The sequence below is a fragment of the Canis lupus genome, chromosome 20, assembly GCF_003254725.2.
Source record: "Canis lupus dingo isolate Sandy chromosome 20, ASM325472v2, whole genome shotgun sequence".
Classification (NCBI taxonomy): Eukaryota; Metazoa; Chordata; class Mammalia; order Carnivora; family Canidae; genus Canis; species Canis lupus.
The window spans coordinates 49,701,521-49,718,928 of NC_064262.1; the positions used below are offsets into that span (position 1 = coordinate 49,701,521).

General features: G+C 56.4%; 1 protein-coding gene and 1 non-coding gene across 7 annotated transcripts; both read left to right on the top strand.

Annotated features, from left to right (window-relative positions):
• The first annotated feature begins 11 nt into the window (after window positions 1-11).
• Window positions 12-16,464, top strand: TNPO2 (transportin 2). Of its 6 annotated transcripts, none has more exons than XM_025457678.3 (25): window positions 12-190; window positions 1,712-1,823; window positions 2,481-2,556; window positions 2,641-2,790; window positions 5,290-5,396; window positions 5,481-5,614; window positions 5,704-5,785; window positions 5,860-5,982; window positions 6,085-6,203; window positions 7,083-7,143; window positions 7,245-7,410; window positions 7,629-7,781; window positions 9,860-10,085; window positions 10,300-10,471; window positions 10,950-11,036; window positions 11,116-11,223; window positions 11,332-11,490; window positions 12,108-12,195; window positions 12,383-12,481; window positions 13,100-13,195; window positions 13,469-13,544; window positions 13,822-13,921; window positions 14,001-14,075; window positions 14,178-14,279; window positions 14,391-16,464. In XM_025457678.3, the coding sequence occupies exons 2-25, from the start codon at window positions 1,725-1,727 to the stop codon at window positions 14,469-14,471; spliced, it is 2,739 nt and encodes a 912-aa protein (XP_025313463.1). In that variant the 5' UTR covers window positions 12-190; window positions 1,712-1,724; the 3' UTR covers window positions 14,472-16,464. The 6 variants fall into 6 exon arrangements, with proteins under 6 accessions (XP_025313463.1, XP_048954399.1, XP_048954400.1 ...); XM_025457676.3 differs by having other exon boundaries at window positions 26-190; window positions 13,439-13,544; window positions 14,178-14,305; XM_025457677.3 differs by having other exon boundaries at window positions 31-190; window positions 14,178-14,305.
• Window positions 10,142-10,211, top strand: LOC112667016 (small nucleolar RNA SNORD41). The gene has a single exon (XR_003141009.1). It is a non-coding gene; the product is annotated as a small nucleolar RNA SNORD41 (small nucleolar RNA).
• Window positions 16,465-17,408: the final 944 nt, after the last annotated feature.

The window sequence follows — 17,408 nt, forward strand, 5'->3', positions numbered from 1 at the left end:
TTACGGCTGCGCCTTCCGATTGGCTCTGCTGGGCCGATTTGAACGGCGTACGGAAGCCGCCGCGGCTCATCCACGGCCGCGTTTTTTTTTTCTCTCTCTTTTTTTTATTCCCTCTCTTTGGCTCCCTCCTTCCGCGCGAGTCTCAGGAGAAGCCGCAGCGCACGGCGCCGCTGCTGCCACCCGGGGCCCGGTAAGTGGGCCTTTCCCGAAGCCCGACCGGCTCGGCCCGGGCTTGTGTTGACCCCCGCCGGGCTCCGGGTCAGCGCCGCGCGCGGCCCGGCCGTCGGGGCCGCGCCTGACCGGGAAAGGCCGAGAACCTGGTTTGGGCCCCATTCGCGAGGCAACGAGAACGGGCCGGGGCGGGGGAAGGGGAAACCGAGCCGGGCTTAGGGGGTGGGGCCTCGGAGCCGGGCCAGACCCCGGTGCCTCGAGAATCGGGCCAGTGGGGCGGCTGGGATCGGGCCGGAGGGGATCTGGGGGAAGCGTCTGGGGACTCCTTAGGGCCTGATTGGGGAACGTCGCGAGGATCGGGTGTGTGTGTGGGGATATTTCGGCGGGGTTTTGGTTGGGTCTGGTTGGGGGAGGCCGCATTTAAAAGTTGGGGGTCTTCTTGGACCCTGACCGGGAGGGGCGTCAGACTTCGTTCTAGAGGGCTTTGCTGGGTCTGACTTCGAGGTGTCGCTAGGATCCGTTGGGGGGAATGCTCCGTGGGGTGTTCGTCCAGGCCTAACTGGGGGAAGCTGCAGACATCGGACGAAGTGGGTTGCCGGCTCGAGGTGGTGGGGGGCTTGGCCGAACTTGATTGCGGGAAACAGCAGAGATCCGCCAGCAGGAGTTAATGCTGACTGGGGCTGGAGGCAGAAGGTGGGGGGTGGGGGGAGACTTGGCCAGACCTGATTGGGGAAAGGGACGGGGACCTGTCCAGGGGTCAGATTTAGCAGGGTGGGCGGGCTTGGCTGGCTAGCCTTTGGAGAGGCAGCTCGGACCTGTCTGGGGATTGCTTCGGACCGATGAAGAGGAATCTCGGATGGGGTCTAGCTAGGCCAAAAAGGAGGAGCGTCTGGCATCCGGCTCAGTTTGGAGGGATGGATTAGGGGAGGTGGCAGGGATCCGGACGATTGGAGCACCTTGGGACTGTGCACCTGGGAGGCTCGGGGACCAGACGGAGGAGGAGGAGGCAGCTGGGATCTGGCAGGGCTTGAGGGCTGGATTTCGGAAGAGCGGTCTCTGGGGTTGGGAACTGTGCCTGGACCAGGGAGACCACGGGGGCCGGGGCGCTATCGTGGTCTGGGGCAGGGCCCCTGGGTGGAGAGGTGGCTGGCGCCTTGCCTAGCGGGTGTGAGGCTGGCGGAAGTTGTAACGCCTGCAGCCGGGGGAGGCGGCATGGGCCGCCCTGGGATGAAAGCTCCGTGCGGGGCCCAGTGAGGACCCGCCGAGCCCTGCCACTGCCTCCCGTGGCCTTCCATATCCCCCATATCTCCTCACCTGTGTTTCCGAGACTGCGCCGACGTGGATGGCGCAGCTGGCGGGGACCCCGCACTTGGGCTGGTGTGGATCGGCGGCCCCCGCCTGTCCGCCGAGGGCGCTCCCGCCGTGCGGCCGCTGCAGGCACCTCCACCGGGGCTCGCTGCAGGCACCTCCACCGGGGCTCAGCCCGGATCTCACATGGGGCCCTCGGGACCCAGCGCTGACCCTGGCCCCTACCCCGCAGCTCACCCTGCGCCATGGACTGGCAGCCAGATGAGCAGGGCCTGCAGCAGGTCCTGCAGCTGCTCAAAGACTCGCAGTCACCCAACACAGCCACGCAGCGCATCGTGCAGGACGTATCCTTCCTTCCTTCCTTCCGGGCCTAGGGGGAACAGGGCAGACGTCTGCAGAAGGGGCTGACACCCTAATTCCCAGATTCTCTTACGGCAGGAGCTAGCTTTGGCAGAGAATTAGGGATTAGAATTTTTGAGTCCCATTTCCAGAGGAAATGTGGCCCTGTGGGGGAGGGGGGAACACTAGCTGGCACGTGGTTTTTGTTTAGGTTCATGGTTAAAATGTCTCTTTCCCAATTGATGCTTAAAACTCTGTAAGTTAAAGTTGAAGATATTTAAACTATCAGCAAGTTTTACTTAAAAATGTAGATTCTCTTTTCTTTCTTTTTCTTTCTTTCTTTTCTTTCTTTTCTTTTCTTTTCTTTTCTTTTTAAAAGGGCAACATGGGACTTATGAGCAGGACTGAGTAGCAGTGGTTCTCACTGCTGTGGCCAGGCCTCTCAAGAGTGCATGGAAAGCTCAGGCGTGCTCTCCCACCCACTGGGTGACTTTGATGTGCCTGCAGCACTGTGTTTCCTGGCATGGGGGTTGACAGGTGGCATCTCAGGAGCTGTCCCCCTGGTCCCGGTGGTCAGAGGGACTTTTAGCTACACGGCAGTGAAGGGACCCACCGGGGGAGGGGAAGGCCCTTGTCTCCCAAGTCCCTTAACAACCCGGCAGAAACTCAAACAACTGAACCAGTTTCCGGACTTCAACAATTACCTGATCTTTGTCCTGACCAGACTCAAGTCGGAAGGTATGCTCCCGGTGCCCCTCTACGCACGGGCTAGATCCCGCTTTCTCCCCTGTGCTCCCCTGACCCTCAGCCCTCCTCCCCCAGATGAGCCAACTCGTTCCCTCAGCGGTCTCATCCTCAAGAACAATGTGAAGGCACATTACCAGAGCTTTCCGCCCCCTGTGGCCGACTTCATCAAACAGGAGTGTCTCAACAACATTGGCGATGCCTCCTCACTCATCCGAGCTACCATAGGTGAGAGCGGGAGTCGGCTGGTGATGACTCCCTGAGTTCTTCCTCTCAGCCAAGGAGCTTTTTGACACATTAAAGGTGTCAGTCACTGACTGCTCCGGTATCGTGGATGGTAGGACTGTCAGTGTTGCCATTTTACAGATGAGGACACTGAGACGCAGAGATGTTAAGGGACCCGCTTGGTAAGTAGCAGAGTTCAGAAGCCACCAGTGCAGGTCTGTGCTCTGAACCACTCCCTCGTGACATAGCTCTTGCCACTCTGGAGGCAGTCACTCAACATCCAGACCTCTGCTTCGGTCCTGACGGTGCAGCACATTAGAAGGCCACGGCCCCCTGTCCTCTGGAGTTTGTTGTCCTCAGCTAACTCACCAATAACGATGAGGTGAAATGGGAGTGTGTTTTGTGTATGGAGCCTTCCTGACTCCCGACGGGCTGCCTGAGTAGTTAAAGGAAACACCAACTCAGTTCTTTGTTACTGACTTGCCCCCCCCCTTTTTTAAAGATTTTATTTATTCATGAGAGACACAGAGAGAGACAGAGGCAGAGACATAGGCAGAGGGAGAAGCAGGCTCCCTGCAGGGAGCCCAATGTGGGACTCAATCCCAGAACTCCAGGACCACGCCCTGAGCGAAAGGCAGACGCTCAACCATTGAGCCACCCAGGCGTCCCTCGACTTGCTTTTTTGCCCACCTTGACTGAGATGTAGTTGACATGTAACTGATTTATGTTTTTATTCTTTAACATCAACTCTTAAAAGTTGCATTTAGAAGGAAAATGTACATGACTTTTTAAAATTTGCTTGCTGTAAAGGGAAGGTAACCATAAAACCATGCAATAAAGAAAAATGTAGTATGAAATTTGAGCTAGATACGGGGCTTGCTAGAAGTGCCGGTCTTGGGGCGTGTTATCCTGAGCCCCAACAGTGCCCCCTGTGAGCCCAGCAGAAGGATCTGGACTTCCCGAGTTTGCTAGGTAGCCAGGTTCAGCTCTGACTGTCTGAATTAAGATACTGAAACTTCCAGTCGCCCAAGGGGCCCATGCTCCTCCCCCCTCCTCCCGTGGAACTACAGAGAGGTTAGGCCACGTGGCCAAGGTTGCACAGACTGGGATGGGACTGGGACTGCACTCCCAAGTCCCCACAGTCTCCCTAGTGCAGGTGACACCTTTCCCAGCAGCAGGAGCCAGGGTCATCTGGAGTGATGGCAGTGGCAACATTTCCCCAGCAGGGGGGAATGGCTTTGAATATCCTCCCTGGCTGCCCTCACCTGAATTTGGCTCAGCTGCCACACCGCCTCTGTCCTCCACACTGCCCATGCCTATTGCAGGCTGCTCTTGGGCTTCTGCGCAGCAGTACAAGTCTCCCCAGGGCTGTATGGCCCACCTCAACCTGCACTTGTCACCTCTCGGCCCTCGTCTCCCACTCATCTCCCCCACCCCCGGTCCCCGCTCTGCTCAGTCCCTGGCTCCTCATCTATCTTGGAGCACACCTGGCTTTCTCTTGCCCAGGCCTTTGCACCTGCCATTCCCTCTGCCTGGGATGCTCTTGCCCCAGAGAGTTGGATAGCTTCTCCTTCATCTTCTTCAGGTCTTTGCTCAGATAGCAAGGTATCACCTGGGTAAGCCTGCTCTGGCCACCCATTTTATTTTTACTTTTAAAGATTTTATTTATTCATGAGAGACCGAGAGAGAGGGAGGCAGAGACACAGGCAGAAGGGAGAAGCAGGCTTCATGTAGGGAGCCTGATGTGGGACTCGATCCCAGGACCGCAGGGTCATGCCCTAAGCCAAAGGCAGACATTTAACCACTGAGCCACCCAGGTGTCCCATGGCCACCCATTTAAAAATGGGGCAACTGGCTGGCTCCATCAGAAGAGCATGTGACTCATGATTTCGAGGTCGTAAGTCCAAGCCCCACATTGAGTGTAGAGATGACTAATAAAAAAAAAAAAAAAACAGGGATCCCTGGGTGGCGCAGCGGTTTGGCGCCTGCCTTTGGCCCAGGGCGCGATCCTGGAGACCCGGGATCGAATCCCACATCGGGCTCCCGGTGCATGGAGCCTGCTTCTCCCTCTGCCTGTGTCTCTGCCTCTCTCTCTCTCTGTGACTATCATAAATAAATAAATTCAAAAAAAAAAAAAAAAAACAAACTTAAAAATATATGAAATTGCTGCCCTCAACCTCCGCTCTTCCAGCTCTCTTCTCTGCTTTTTTTCCCCCTTAGCTTTTGGCATCTAGCCTCCTGGGTCTTTTGCTGATTTATTTTTACCTTGAAGCCTCTCTCACTAGACAGCTCCCAAGGGCATCGATTTTGTGCTTAGTTCTGTGCTGCATCCCAGGGCCTACCACAGAGCTGGCTTACAGTAAGGCTCAGAGGATCTCAAAAGGAGTGTGTAGGGCTTCTAGGGGACTGCGCATGGGCAGCCTGCAAGTCAGTGGAGTGAGTGCGAGGCAGGCCCGCACCTAGTACCCAGCCTGAGGCAGCGTCCTTTCCCGGCTGCCCCAGGCATTCTCATCACCACCATCGCTTCCAAGGGTGAGCTGCAGATGTGGCCTGAGCTGCTGCCCCAGCTGTGTAACCTGCTCAACTCAGAGGATTACAACACCTGTGAGGTAGGTGACTAGCTGTGGCCTACCTGGGTGGGAGTTGGGACTGGACTGGGGTTCACAGCTGTCTATCTACTCCTCTCCACTCAGGGAGCCTTTGGAGCCCTGCAGAAGATCTGCGAAGACTCGTCTGAGCTCCTAGACAGTGATGCCCTCAACAGGCCTCTCAACATCATGATCCCCAAGTTCTTACAGTTCTTCAAGCACTGTAGCCCAAAGATCCGGTGGGTGTGGCTCCCTGGGGGTCTGCAGGGGGCCTGGAGGGGGCGGGATAGGTGGGTCAGGGTTGACCGAGGTGCCCACTCCTTGCCAGGTCCCATGCCATTGCCTGCGTGAACCAGTTCATCATGGACCGGGCCCAGGCGCTGATGGACAACATTGACACCTTCATCGAGGTGGGCTGCCGGCCTAGGGGTGAGCAGGGCAAGGGCTGAGGGCCCTGCTGCAGCTGATCCCACCTTCCCCGCAGCACTTGTTCGCCCTGGCCGTGGATGATGACCCTGAGGTGCGGAAGAACGTGTGCCGTGCCCTGGTGATGCTGCTGGAAGTGCGGATCGACAGGCTCATCCCCCACATGCACAGCATTATCCAGGTGTGCACAGCCAAGGCAGGCCCAGGCATGCTGTGGGTGGGGGACAGGTGGCGAGCTACCCCTAGCTGGGCTGGGCCTTAGCCTTCTCCCACCCTGCCCTAGTACATGCTGCAGAGGACTCAGGACCATGATGAGAACGTGGCCCTGGAGGCCTGTGAGTTCTGGCTGACGCTGGCCGAGCAGCCCATCTGCAAGGAAGTCCTGGCCTCCCACCTGGTCCAGTGAGTGCCACTCCTGCCTCCTGCCTCCTGCCTTCTGCCCTCTGCCCTACCTCAGCCTCCACCCTTCACTGTGCTCTAGTTTTCCTGTTTATTTTCTGTATTAGCCATAGTATGTGTTCTATATCTCGGTTTACTTTCTGTTCCTGTGTATGTTTATTTAGCAAGCGATAAAAAAATAGTTTTTAATGACTTAATAATTAGGTAAGTCATAGGTGAATAAAATGAAAAGTTGACAAAGCCTTCAGGCATAGCTGGATGCAGGTGCTCAAAGGACGTAAAAGACTTTTGTGAGGTCGCAGATCTATTCCCTCTGTGTTGGGCTTTACTGTCAGGCACGACCTTCCCTCTTGGTACTGCTGTGGCTTTCTGCTACCTTCAAGCTTAGGCACCCCTGAGTAAAGAAATTTTCTATTAAATCAGTATGTCTAGCAAAAGGGCTAAGGCTGACTGACCCTCCTTGGCCAGCTTGGGTCACTTGCCTATCCCTGAATCATGAATCAAAGTTCCCAATCCCGAGGTGCATTGACTGCAGCTGGGGGGAGGGTGGGGGACTGGCTGCCTTGCCTATTTGTTCCTTTGACCCGGCTCATCCCAGAAAAGGGCCACATGTCCTCCTTGACTTATAGTATGCTGGGGATCAGCCATTGTTCAAACAGAGGCCTGGAATCCACTGAGTGGCCAGGTCTGGTTCAGGAGCTCTCTCGTGGAGCCAGAGAACTGTCCCCTTTGTCCTGGTCACAGTGGCTACGACTAAGTTGGGATAATACCCCTCAGGGCCATACGCTGCCCCTTGGCTCCTTGCAGGCTGGCTTCTGTATTACCCAGGCTGTGAGCCCACTGGGGGCCCCTGCATCCGATGAACAGCCTCTCTCTCCACAGGTTGATCCCCATCCTGGTAAATGGGATGAAATACTCAGAAATTGACATCATTTTGCTCAAGGTCAGTCAGGGCCCACTGCTGGGCACAAACGGACAGATGAGGGCTGGGGCCTTGAGGCTGGGGGGCCCTGGTGGTGCTTAGTGATCTGCTCGGCCCCACAGGGGGACGTGGAGGAAGATGAGGCAGTCCCGGACAGTGAGCAAGACATCAAGCCACGATTCCATAAGTCACGCACAGTGACGCTGCCCCATGAGGCTGAGCGGCCTGATGGCTCGGAGGACGCAGAGGATGATGATGATGACGATGCTCTGTCCGACTGGAACCTGAGTGCGTGGCCTGGCCTGTGGGGGCTGGGAGGTGGGGGCGGCAAGCCTAGGGGCTGCCTCTCAGGAGGTGATGAGACAGCCTACTCAGAGCAGATCATGAAGATTCGAATCATGATCTCTGATCCTGGGGGTAGAGTCTTGGTAAAGCCCCTCAGGAGCTTGGCAGCCTGTCCTAAGGGCCTCCCTGAGCCTGCCCCCACATTTCCCCTCCCGTCCCAGGGAAGTGCTCGGCAGCTGCGCTGGACGTCTTGGCCAACGTCTTCCGGGAGGAACTGCTGCCTCACCTACTCCCCCTGCTCAAGGGCCTCCTCTTCCACCCTGAGTGGGTGGTCAAAGAGTCAGGCATCCTTGTGCTGGGCGCCATCGCTGAGGGTGAGTGGCCCCACTGGCCTGGTAAGGCCCGACCTCAGCGTCCCGTGCTGGTGTGAGACTGTATGGAGCTGGCCCAGGCAGGGCTGTGTTGTGTAGCTGTACGGCATGGGTGATGTCATCTGCAGGCTCTCTCTCAGAGGTCTGCTCAGTCTCTGGGCCTGAATGGAACCTCCAGACCCCAAAATGTGAGCCCTCCCTTTAATTCTCAGAGATCGCAATTCTCTGAGGTGGTCAGTGCAGTGATGACTACAACAATGATAGGGGCAGCCTGGTCCCGCAGGCTCAGCACAGCCCGATGAGGTGGGGTGTGTAGATGGGGAAATGAGTAGGGTTGGGGCAGAGAGATTGACACCACTTGCGCTGTCACCCTGGGGTGCAGCTGGGCTGGCTCCCAGCTACAGGGCTGGCCTGTGAGATCAGTGATGTGCAGTGAGGTGTGTACACAAACTTCACATGATGCTCTGTCCTGGGCACGGCTTTCGAGCTCCCTTCGTCCTGATGGGATGTACAGCTTGAATACCTGAGGGCTTTGTGAGTGTGTTACATGTGTCACTCGTGACCGCCTCAGCATCCAGGCCTGTCATAAAAAGTTCAGACACGGTAGCAGGAGCCTTCGCCCTGGAGAGCTTTTAAAATTTATCCAAGGAAAGACTTCCTTATATAATAAGTGCAGTGTGTGTTATGGTAATATGTGTGTATATGTTCACAAGCTTCATTAGGTGTTCTGGGGAAACATAATGGGAAAAGATTTGGAGGAATTGACCCACAACTGGTAAAAATAGATCTTGGGTTTTGGATTATTAGGTGGCGTGCTACTATCTGCGTTCTCTAAACAAGAAATATGTTCATGGTTTTTTAAAAAGGAGATGAAGGACACCTGGGTGGCTCAGCGGTTTAAGCGTCTACCTTCGGGTCAGGGCATGATCCTGGAGTCCTGGGATCGAGTCCCACATCGGGCTCCCTGCATGGAGCCTGCTTCTCCCTCTGCTTCTGTCTCTATCTCTCTGTCTTTTATGAATAAATAAATAAAATCTTTTTTTTTTTCTAAGATTTTATTTATCCATTCACGAGAGAAACAGAGAGAGAGAGAGAGAGAGAGAGAGAGAGAGAGAGGCAGAAACAGGCAGAGGGAGAAGCAGGCTCCACACAGGGAGCCCAATGCGGGACTTGATCCTGGGTCTCCAGGATCACGCCTGGGCTGAAGGTGGCACCAAACCGCTGAGCCACCCAGGTTGCCCTAAATAAATAAAATCTTAGAAATAAAAAGAAGATGAAAAATAGAAAACTCAAAAACATCCAAGAAATGTTTCAGAAAAGTAGTTGGAGCAGCTAGCTGGCTCAGTCGGTGGAATGTGTGATTCTTGATCTTGGGGTTGTGAGTTTGAGCTCCACATTAGGCATAGAGCTTAAGTTTAATTTTTTAAAATTTTATTTATTTATTTATTTATTTATTTATTTATTTATTTATTTATTTATTAATTAATTATAGTCACAGAGAGAGAGAGAGAGACACAGGCAGAGGGAGAAGCAGGCTCCATGCACCGGGAGCCCGATGTGGGATTCAATCCCGGGTCTCCAGGATCGCGCCCTGGGCCAAAGGCAGGCGCCAAACCACTGCGCCACAAGGGATCCCTGAGCTTAAGTTTAAAAAGAAAAGAAAAGAGGGGCGCCCAGGTAGCTCAGTTGGTTGAGTGTCTGACTCTTGATCTTAGCTCAGGCCTTAACCTCGGGGTTGTGAGTTTAAGCCCCACACTGAACGTGCAGCCTACTTAAAAAATAAAAATAGAGAAAATTTTAAAAAGAAAAAAGTACTTTCCATCCATTTTGGTCACTTGTGTTGCCTGGCCATTTGTGAATTAATGAGTGACCAGGATGGGGTGGACCCGATGGAGGGGAAAGGCTTGTTCTGATGCTGCTTCCTGTCCTGGCCCAACCTTTCACCTTTTCTGTACTGAGCTTTTGTGATTTTGCCTCCCGGCCTCAGTGTCCCGCATGTTAGGTGGGTGATCTCTCTCCAGGAGGGTGGGTGTGGCCAGGCCCAGCCGGGCTCAGGCTTGCCCTTGTCCTGGTCCTTGCAGGCTGCATGCAGGGCATGGTGCCCTATCTGCCCGAGCTGATCCCGCACCTCATCCAGTGCCTGTCGGACAAGAAGGCCCTGGTCCGCTCCATTGCCTGCTGGACACTGAGCCGCTATGCCCACTGGGTGGTTAGCCAACCACCTGACATGCACCTCAAGCCTCTGATGACAGAGCTGCTCAAGCGCATCCTGGATGGCAACAAGAGGGTGCAGGAAGCAGCCTGCAGGTGACTCTCGACCCCTGCCCCCACAGCCCCCACCCCTGCCCCCACTGGCTGCCTTCTGGGAAGTGATGACACTCATGACCCTTGACATCCTGCTGATTTCTGACGTATTCGTACTGGCTGATCCCAAGTGCATGTCCTCCCCGCACCCCTCAACCCCCCACCCCAGGGCCCAGCCCCACTTGTGACCACCCACTAAACCCCTTCCCCACTCCAGTGCCTTCGCCACCCTGGAGGAGGAGGCCTGCACAGAGCTAGTGCCCTACCTCAGCTATATCCTGGACACCCTTGTCTTTGCCTTCGGCAAGTACCAGCACAAGAACCTGCTCATCCTCTACGATGCCATCGGCACCTTGGCTGACTCTGTGGGCCACCACCTCAACCAGCCGGTGAGACCCCACAGCATCTCCCTCTCTTGATCCCCCTGCCCCTCTGCATCCAGTGACCTGGCGGCGACGCCGTGTCGCACGCCAGGGACATGGCCGTGACCTCAACAGGCAGACAGACAGACCTGGCCCCCGCCCTCGCCCTGCTCCCAGTCTAGCGGGGGAGACAAACAGTTATGAAACAGCGTGGTAAGTGCTGTGCTGGGGAAGCTCAGGGGCCTGCGGGAACCAGGAGTGCTGACCCCCAGGCTCTGAGGGGGTGGAGCAGGGTGGGGCGGGGCTAGGGACTGGTGAGAAGGGAATGGACCAGAAGGGCCTGGAGGTCCGGCTGGATGGCAAGGCCTTGTAGGGCCCCATGAGCCACCGAGATGCTCAGACCTCATCACTCAGGCAGTAGGCGCCTCTGTGTCATGGGGAGCCCTGCTGGTGCCAAGCTGCCACCCCCCACCCAGGGAGCCCCAACTTCTTGCTCCCTCTCTAGGAATACATCCAGAAGCTGATGCCTCCGCTGATCCAGAAGTGGAATGAGCTCAAGGATGAAGACAAGGACCTTTTCCCTCTGCTGGAGGTGGGTGGGCTCCAGGCCCTTTCCCAGAGCCCTGCCCCGTCCTTCCTGAGTTTACCTCTCCTGCCCTCCTCCCAACCAGTGCCTGTCATCGGTGGCCACTGCCCTGCAGAGCGGCTTCCTGCCCTACTGCGAGCCGGTCTACCAACGCTGTGTCACTCTGGTGCAGAAGACTCTGGCCCAGGCCATGGTGAGCATCCCACCACCAATACCCACCCCTGCTGCCCCGCTCCTCTGTAGCTGCCCGTAACCTGGGTCCCCTCGCCTTAACCTGCTTGCCTGCCCCATCTGTGCCCAGATGTACACCCAGCACCCTGAGCAGTATGAGGCCCCTGACAAGGACTTCATGATCGTGGCCCTGGACCTGCTCAGCGGCCTGGCTGAGGGCCTGGGCGGCCATGTGGAACAGCTGGTGGCCCGTAGCAACATCATGACGCTGCTCTTCCAGTGCATGCAGGTGGGTGGGCCCCTCGCAAGCTCTCTCGTTGCAGTGAAGACATAGCAGCCTGTGCAGATCACCCTGGGATGACTCAGGGCCCTGGTTGTGACTGAAGGAAATCAGGAGAAAGGGACCCATGGGGGGAGGAGGGGAGCCTATATTTATTTTAAAAAGTGATTCCAGTAAGATATGAATAAAGTCTCATTAAATGAGCTAACGACGTAGAAAATTAAACAGAGAAACAAGGGGCGCCTAGCTGGCTCGGTGGAGCATGGGACTCTTGATCTCAGGGTGGTGAGTTCTAACCCCATGCTGGGTATAGAGATTACTTAAAAAATGTGGGGGGGGGGGATATGAAAGCATAAGCTCCTCCAACTTTACACACACCCATGCACCCAGTGTATCGGGATGGGCCGCAGTTAGGCCTGCTCCCTGCTGTGGTGGTACCCTGACCAAGGCCCTGTGGTTCACTGTGTCCCAGGTTTATAGATGGGCCCCATGACAGGAAGTGTGCCAGGGTCAGGCTGTGCTCTGGGGCCCGCACCCCTAGCTGCCCTGCCTGAGGGATTACTCAGGATCCCAGCTGGTTGGGGGGCGGGGAGCCTTGCCACACTGACCCTGCTCTGACCCCTCAGGACTCCATGCCAGAGGTTCGGCAGAGCTCCTTTGCCCTCCTGGGAGATCTCACCAAAGCCTGCTTCATCCATGTCAAGCCCTGTATCGGTATGGAACCGTCTTCTCCTCACCCCGCGACCCCAGCTCTGGCCTCAAATGATGGAAAAAGATGACTTTGGGAGGATAATGACCAAACTGGATTGTATTCGTACTGTCTGATGGGGTCTGCCCGGCCAGGTCCAGGAGCTCACCCTGGCTTGCCCTCCTGCTCAGCACTCCTTTTTCTCCCCACCAGCCGAGTTTATGCCCATCCTGGGCACCAACCTGAACCCTGAGTTCATCTCTGTGTGCAACAATGCCACCTGGGCCATCGGCGAGATCTGCATGCAGATGGGTGAGTGCCCTGCAAGCTGACAGGCCCTACACCCACCCCCCCCCACCCCCACCCCCCCTCCTGTTCCTTCCTGGGGGCAAGACCCTGGCTGTGACTGACCGGTCCCCTTAAGAGAGCCCTGGTGCTGCTTGAGTATTGCAGCAGTTGGTGATGCAAAGAAGCCATTTCTGAGTACTTTCGCGGGGATGCTGCCAAATGCTTGGAAAAGGCATCTAGGATAGGGGTTTCTAAAGAGGCGGAATCAGGAGGCCTGTTCAGATTGGATTGTTCCTGACCTACTCCCCTCCCTGCCATGCACTTGGCTGAAAGGTCCGCTGGGATTGGTTGGGAGAATTTGGCCGCCTCCCTCCCCATCTACCCCCCCCCCCCCCCCCCCCCCCGGGCCCCATGGAATCTGGGTAATGTGGTCTAACCCTGCTGTTGAGCATGACTCCAAGGAAGCTTCTGGTGTCTGGAAGGTGTGGGCCTGTCCCTGGTTGGCCATGGGTCCAGAGCTGGGCACCAGCCGGAGAATGAGTTTTGTTCTCTCACTGGTTTCAGTTGGCCAGTGTCTGGGTGCAACTGGGGTCAGCATGGATGGTATGGGCCCTGCGGGGCTCTAACTAACTGGTCCCCCAGGGGCAGAGATGCAGCCCTACGTGCAGATGGTCCTCAACAACCTGGTGGAGATCATCAACCGGCCCAACACACCCAAGACGCTGCTGGAAAACACAGGTGGGCACCAGGCCTGAGCAGCTGCTGTCCCCTTACCTGGAATTGGGGTTCCCAGCTGGGAGGGGGGTGGTGAAGAGACCTCGGGAAAGAACAAGGGAAGGTGTCTGGGAAGAGCACCAGGGAAGCTGCTGGCCTCAGGGGAGTCCCTGGTAGGGCCTATTCCCTTGGGGCCCACGGGGCGGGGCTGGTGCCTCATGCCAGAGGCCCCGCCACGTACCGTCCCGGGGCCGCTCGGGGTTGCAGGTCGCCTGACGAGTCCCTCTGCCATTCCAGCCATCACCATCGGCCGCCTGGGCTATGTGTGCCCTCAGGAGGTGGCCCCCATGCTGCAGCAGTTCATCCGGCCTTGGTGTGTGCTCCCCTGTGTGGGGCCTGCGTATGGTGGGCTGGGCAGCTGGGGGGGTGGGGCAGGCCCGACCCGTTCCTTGCCTGTGTCCACCCCTAGATGCATGTCCCAGCTTGTCACCTGCTGAACCGCTGCCCCCCCCGCTCCCTCCCCCTCACATAGCTACATGCCCCACCCCAGCCCCGCTGCCCGCTGACCTGCTGCTCCCCACTGCCCCCCACAGATGCCCATCCTGCCCCAGCCCCGCCAGCTGACTGCCTGCCGCTCACCTCCCCCACAGGTGCACGTCCCTCAGGAATATCAGGGACAACGAGGAGAAGGATTCAGCCTTCCGAGGCATCTGCATGATGATAGGCGTCAACCCCGGGGGCGTCGTGCAGGTTGGGGCAGCCGGGCTTGGAGGGAAGGCACGGGGGCTGGGCTTGTGCAGCCCCTCACACAGGCCCTGTCATGTTTCAGGACTTTATTTTCTTCTGCGACGCTGTAGCCTCCTGGGTGAGCCCGAAGGATGACCTTCGGGACATGTTTTATAAGGTGAGCTCGTGAGCAGCAGGGTGGGGGTGGGCCTCTGGGGAGAGAGGCTGCACTCGGATGGCTCTGCCCCGGGGCCGCCCCTCACCCCCTGCCTCATCACAGATTCTCCATGGCTTCAAAGACCAAGTTGGGGAGGAGAACTGGCAGCAGTTCTCAGAGCAGTTCCCGCCTCTGCTCAAGGAGAGGCTGGCTGCCTTCTATGGGGTCTAGATGAGCATCACGACTGTCAGGTGAGGAGGCTGCATGCAAGGGGGGCCTTTGATTTGGGACGGGTTGGGGAGGGGTACAGGCCCTGACCCCTGCCTTTCCCCACAGGTTTCTGTCTGCGTCGTTGGAGGGGTTGCTGGGGAGCGCGCTGCGTCCAGAAGTCGCCGTGCCCTGGTCGAGGGGGGTTAGGGAGGAGTGAGCGGGACCCAAATCCAGACGCCTTCCCCGTCCACCTACCTGCCATGGGTGTGTGTGGTCTGCCGGCCAGCGGGCAGGTGGGTGGGGTCTCCACACTCATCCTACAAACAGGGGAGGGGGGGTGGGACTTCTTGGCAGCAAGGGCCCTTTGCTCTCAGTCGGGGTCACCTCAGGCAGCCCATTTGGGCCAGCCTCGTGGGAGGGAAGATTCAACACGGCCGACCAAATCCGGCTTAGGGTGAGGCAAGGGGAAAGCAGGCGGGGAGGGGGGTCCTTGTAGAGACACGTACACTCACATGTACACACGTGGACACACGCATGTGCGGCGCTGCAGCCAGCCAGGCTGGGCCAGCCGCCCCACCATTTCCCCGACTGCATGGAGACAGTAGAATTAGTGAACCCCTGAGTTAACCCGTAAGGCCTTCCGTGTAACCTGCATCTAGAGTTTAAGAAGCTTCTGCTGTTTTGCCGGAATTGGTGATTGGGGAGGGCTGGGTGGGTTGGGGGCCTCCGCCGGGACCCTGGGGCGGGGGAAGAGGACGGCTATCTCCGGGCCGCCCGAGTCAGCACGCGCACGCTTCGGACCTGCTCCGCACACTTCCTGCCAGCTCTGTGGCAGCCACAGCCTGTGTGTCCCCCTCCTTGCTCTGTCCCAGCCAGAAGAGTGGGGACTGCCAGAGTGGCTGGGTCTGGCCAGAGGTTGCCCATTCTTCACCCCCACCCCAACTGTGCTCCAGTGACTTTTGAAGACATTGGGCCAGGGTCTTTTTCCTGAAGAGAGCTGGGGGCAGCCAGAGCTGCTGACCCCCTACCCCCCTGCATCTCTTCATAAGCAAGTCTGTTTCAAGGGCAGTCTGTGTCTGTGCTGCTTAGAGCTCTCCTCTTAGGTTCCAGCCTGAATTTTAACTTGAGGGCTGGGGCCGGGGCATTTAATTGACGGGGCACAGAGGATGAAAGCTTCTGCTTTGCCAGCAAGAAGGAAATCAAGTGCTTTGGAGAAGTTGGTAACGCTCCCTGACCCCACTCTGTCCCTGGGGCTTCCTGTTCATCACTGCTCCCAGTGAGCTACAAGGCCCCACCAGATAGGGGCAGTGTTCTAGGGAACCTTCTGGGATTGGTTGGGGATACAGTCAGTGTGGGAGGCACCCCTAGAGGGGGGGCATGGTTATTTCCCAGTTGGCCTCAAAACTGAATCGGGCCCTGCAGCCCCCTTAATGTTTCCCTTTTTTTCCCCTTCTCTACTTTTACTTTTCTGGGGGCCCTTTTGGGGGATTTATGGGGCTTTGACTGGATTCCTACATCCTGGGGCTTGTTCCATTCATCCCTGCAGGGCCCTGGACCCAACCCCATCATAGCCCTGTGTCTTCCCCAGACAGGGTCAAGCCCTGCCTCTATTCCAAGGGACACTTGGTGCACATTCCATAAACTCAGCAGGCTTCCCTACCCTGTGAAACTCCAGCAGGTCTCTGGAAGCCATTTGTTAGAAAAGAAAAAAAAAAAAAAGAAAAAAATTAGGTACCATTTAATTTTCTGGTAATCCAGTTCTTTGGAGCATCCTCTGCTGGGTCTTGGGGTGTGTGGATGGATTGGGTGTCTGATGGGATTTGTAACCCCTTCTCCACCCAGGATGGGGGGCTCTGGCCACCTTCAGGGAAGGGGAGCCTGGTTCTAGTTTTTTCTTTTCTTCTTCTTCTTTTTTTTTTTTAAGAAAACTATTTAATTTTTTAATTTATTTTTGGTTGATTTTTGCACAACGAAGTTTCAGCTTCTCAACCCTCTCCCCTGCCCAGGGCTGCAGACCCTGACTGGCCTGGATCTGCAGTCCCTCTTTGTCCCACATCCCTCTCTCCCCCTCCCCCTCTTCCTCCTACGGGCTCCAGGGTCTGTCCATTTGTTACTGTGCTGTGCTGGGGATTGGCGCCGAGGTGGCGTGAGATTCCACTTGTGTAGAACTTTGTTGAGTAAAGATCAGTTTCTTGTGAAACCCTTGGCTTCCTGTATCCTTGGCTTTGGCAGTAGAGAAAAGATGTGTGTGTGTTGGGACGCCTTAGAAATGGAGGTGCACAGGATTCAAGAAATAATTCTGGGAGCAGGGAAGTAAGCAAGCATTAACCAGGCACATTTCTTGCGACCCCAAGCCTCATTTTGATTCCCCGTAAAATGGGAAGGTGAATGTGAATGACAAAAGATTAAATGTGATAATATACACGTGTCGGGTGTCCCCCTGAACCTAATTACAGCTCCTTGAACATCAAGGTCAATTTAAAAGGGAGCCATTAGTGTTACAGCCCAGGTTCAAGATCCCATCTGCCTTAGACTAAACTAAGGGGCAAAGCCTTGCAGCACTCTCATCTTTAACCTCAAAACTCTGGGTCACTGGGCAGGTTAGACATTTTCGAGAAAGCTTAGCTGAGCACTGGCCTGTGGGAGGTGCAATAAGGAAGGGTGAAGCAAATGAGAAATTGCTAAATTCTTGGGGGGACACAGCCTCAGAATAAAACCTTGTTGCAACCTCAACATGGCCGAAGGTCGCCTGCCTCGACTTGGGAAGACAAAAAGCTGACACGTGTACCCACCCAGCTTCCCTTCAACAAACGAGTGCATTTTAGAGAACAGGAGATAATGAGCGAAACAGCGACATGTCCCACAGAGAAAAAGCCGGCGCGGAGGGGAGAGCGAACGCTGGGACAACGGTCGGCTTTACAGGAGGGTACTGTGAGGTCTCGGCGGAGGGACCCGAGCAAGGAGCCACTGGCTGCCCGAAGCGAGGCCGCACAGCCAGCGCTGGGGCGTTTATATGGATCGGTTAACACGGCCTGGCTCAAAAAGAGGCTTTCAGGAAATAAGGGATAAATACGATTTTAGGTAAGAGAACTTGAGGCCTCTGCGGTCCAGCTGCACGTGCCGGCTCCGGAAGCAGAGGAGCTG

Excerpts from the sequence above, each read along its gene's own strand:
- TNPO2 (XM_025457678.3), top strand. The coding sequence starts at position 1,725 with ATGGACTGGCAGCCAGATGAGCAGGGCCTGCAGCAGGTCCTGCAGCTG. Across the intron at positions 7,782-9,859 it reads GCTGGGCGCCATCGCTGAGG|GCTGCATGCAGGGCATGGTG; the intron begins GTGAGTGGCCCC and ends TGGTCCTTGCAG. Across the intron at positions 12,196-12,382 it reads CCATGTCAAGCCCTGTATCG|CCGAGTTTATGCCCATCCTG; the intron begins GTATGGAACCGT and ends TCTCCCCACCAG.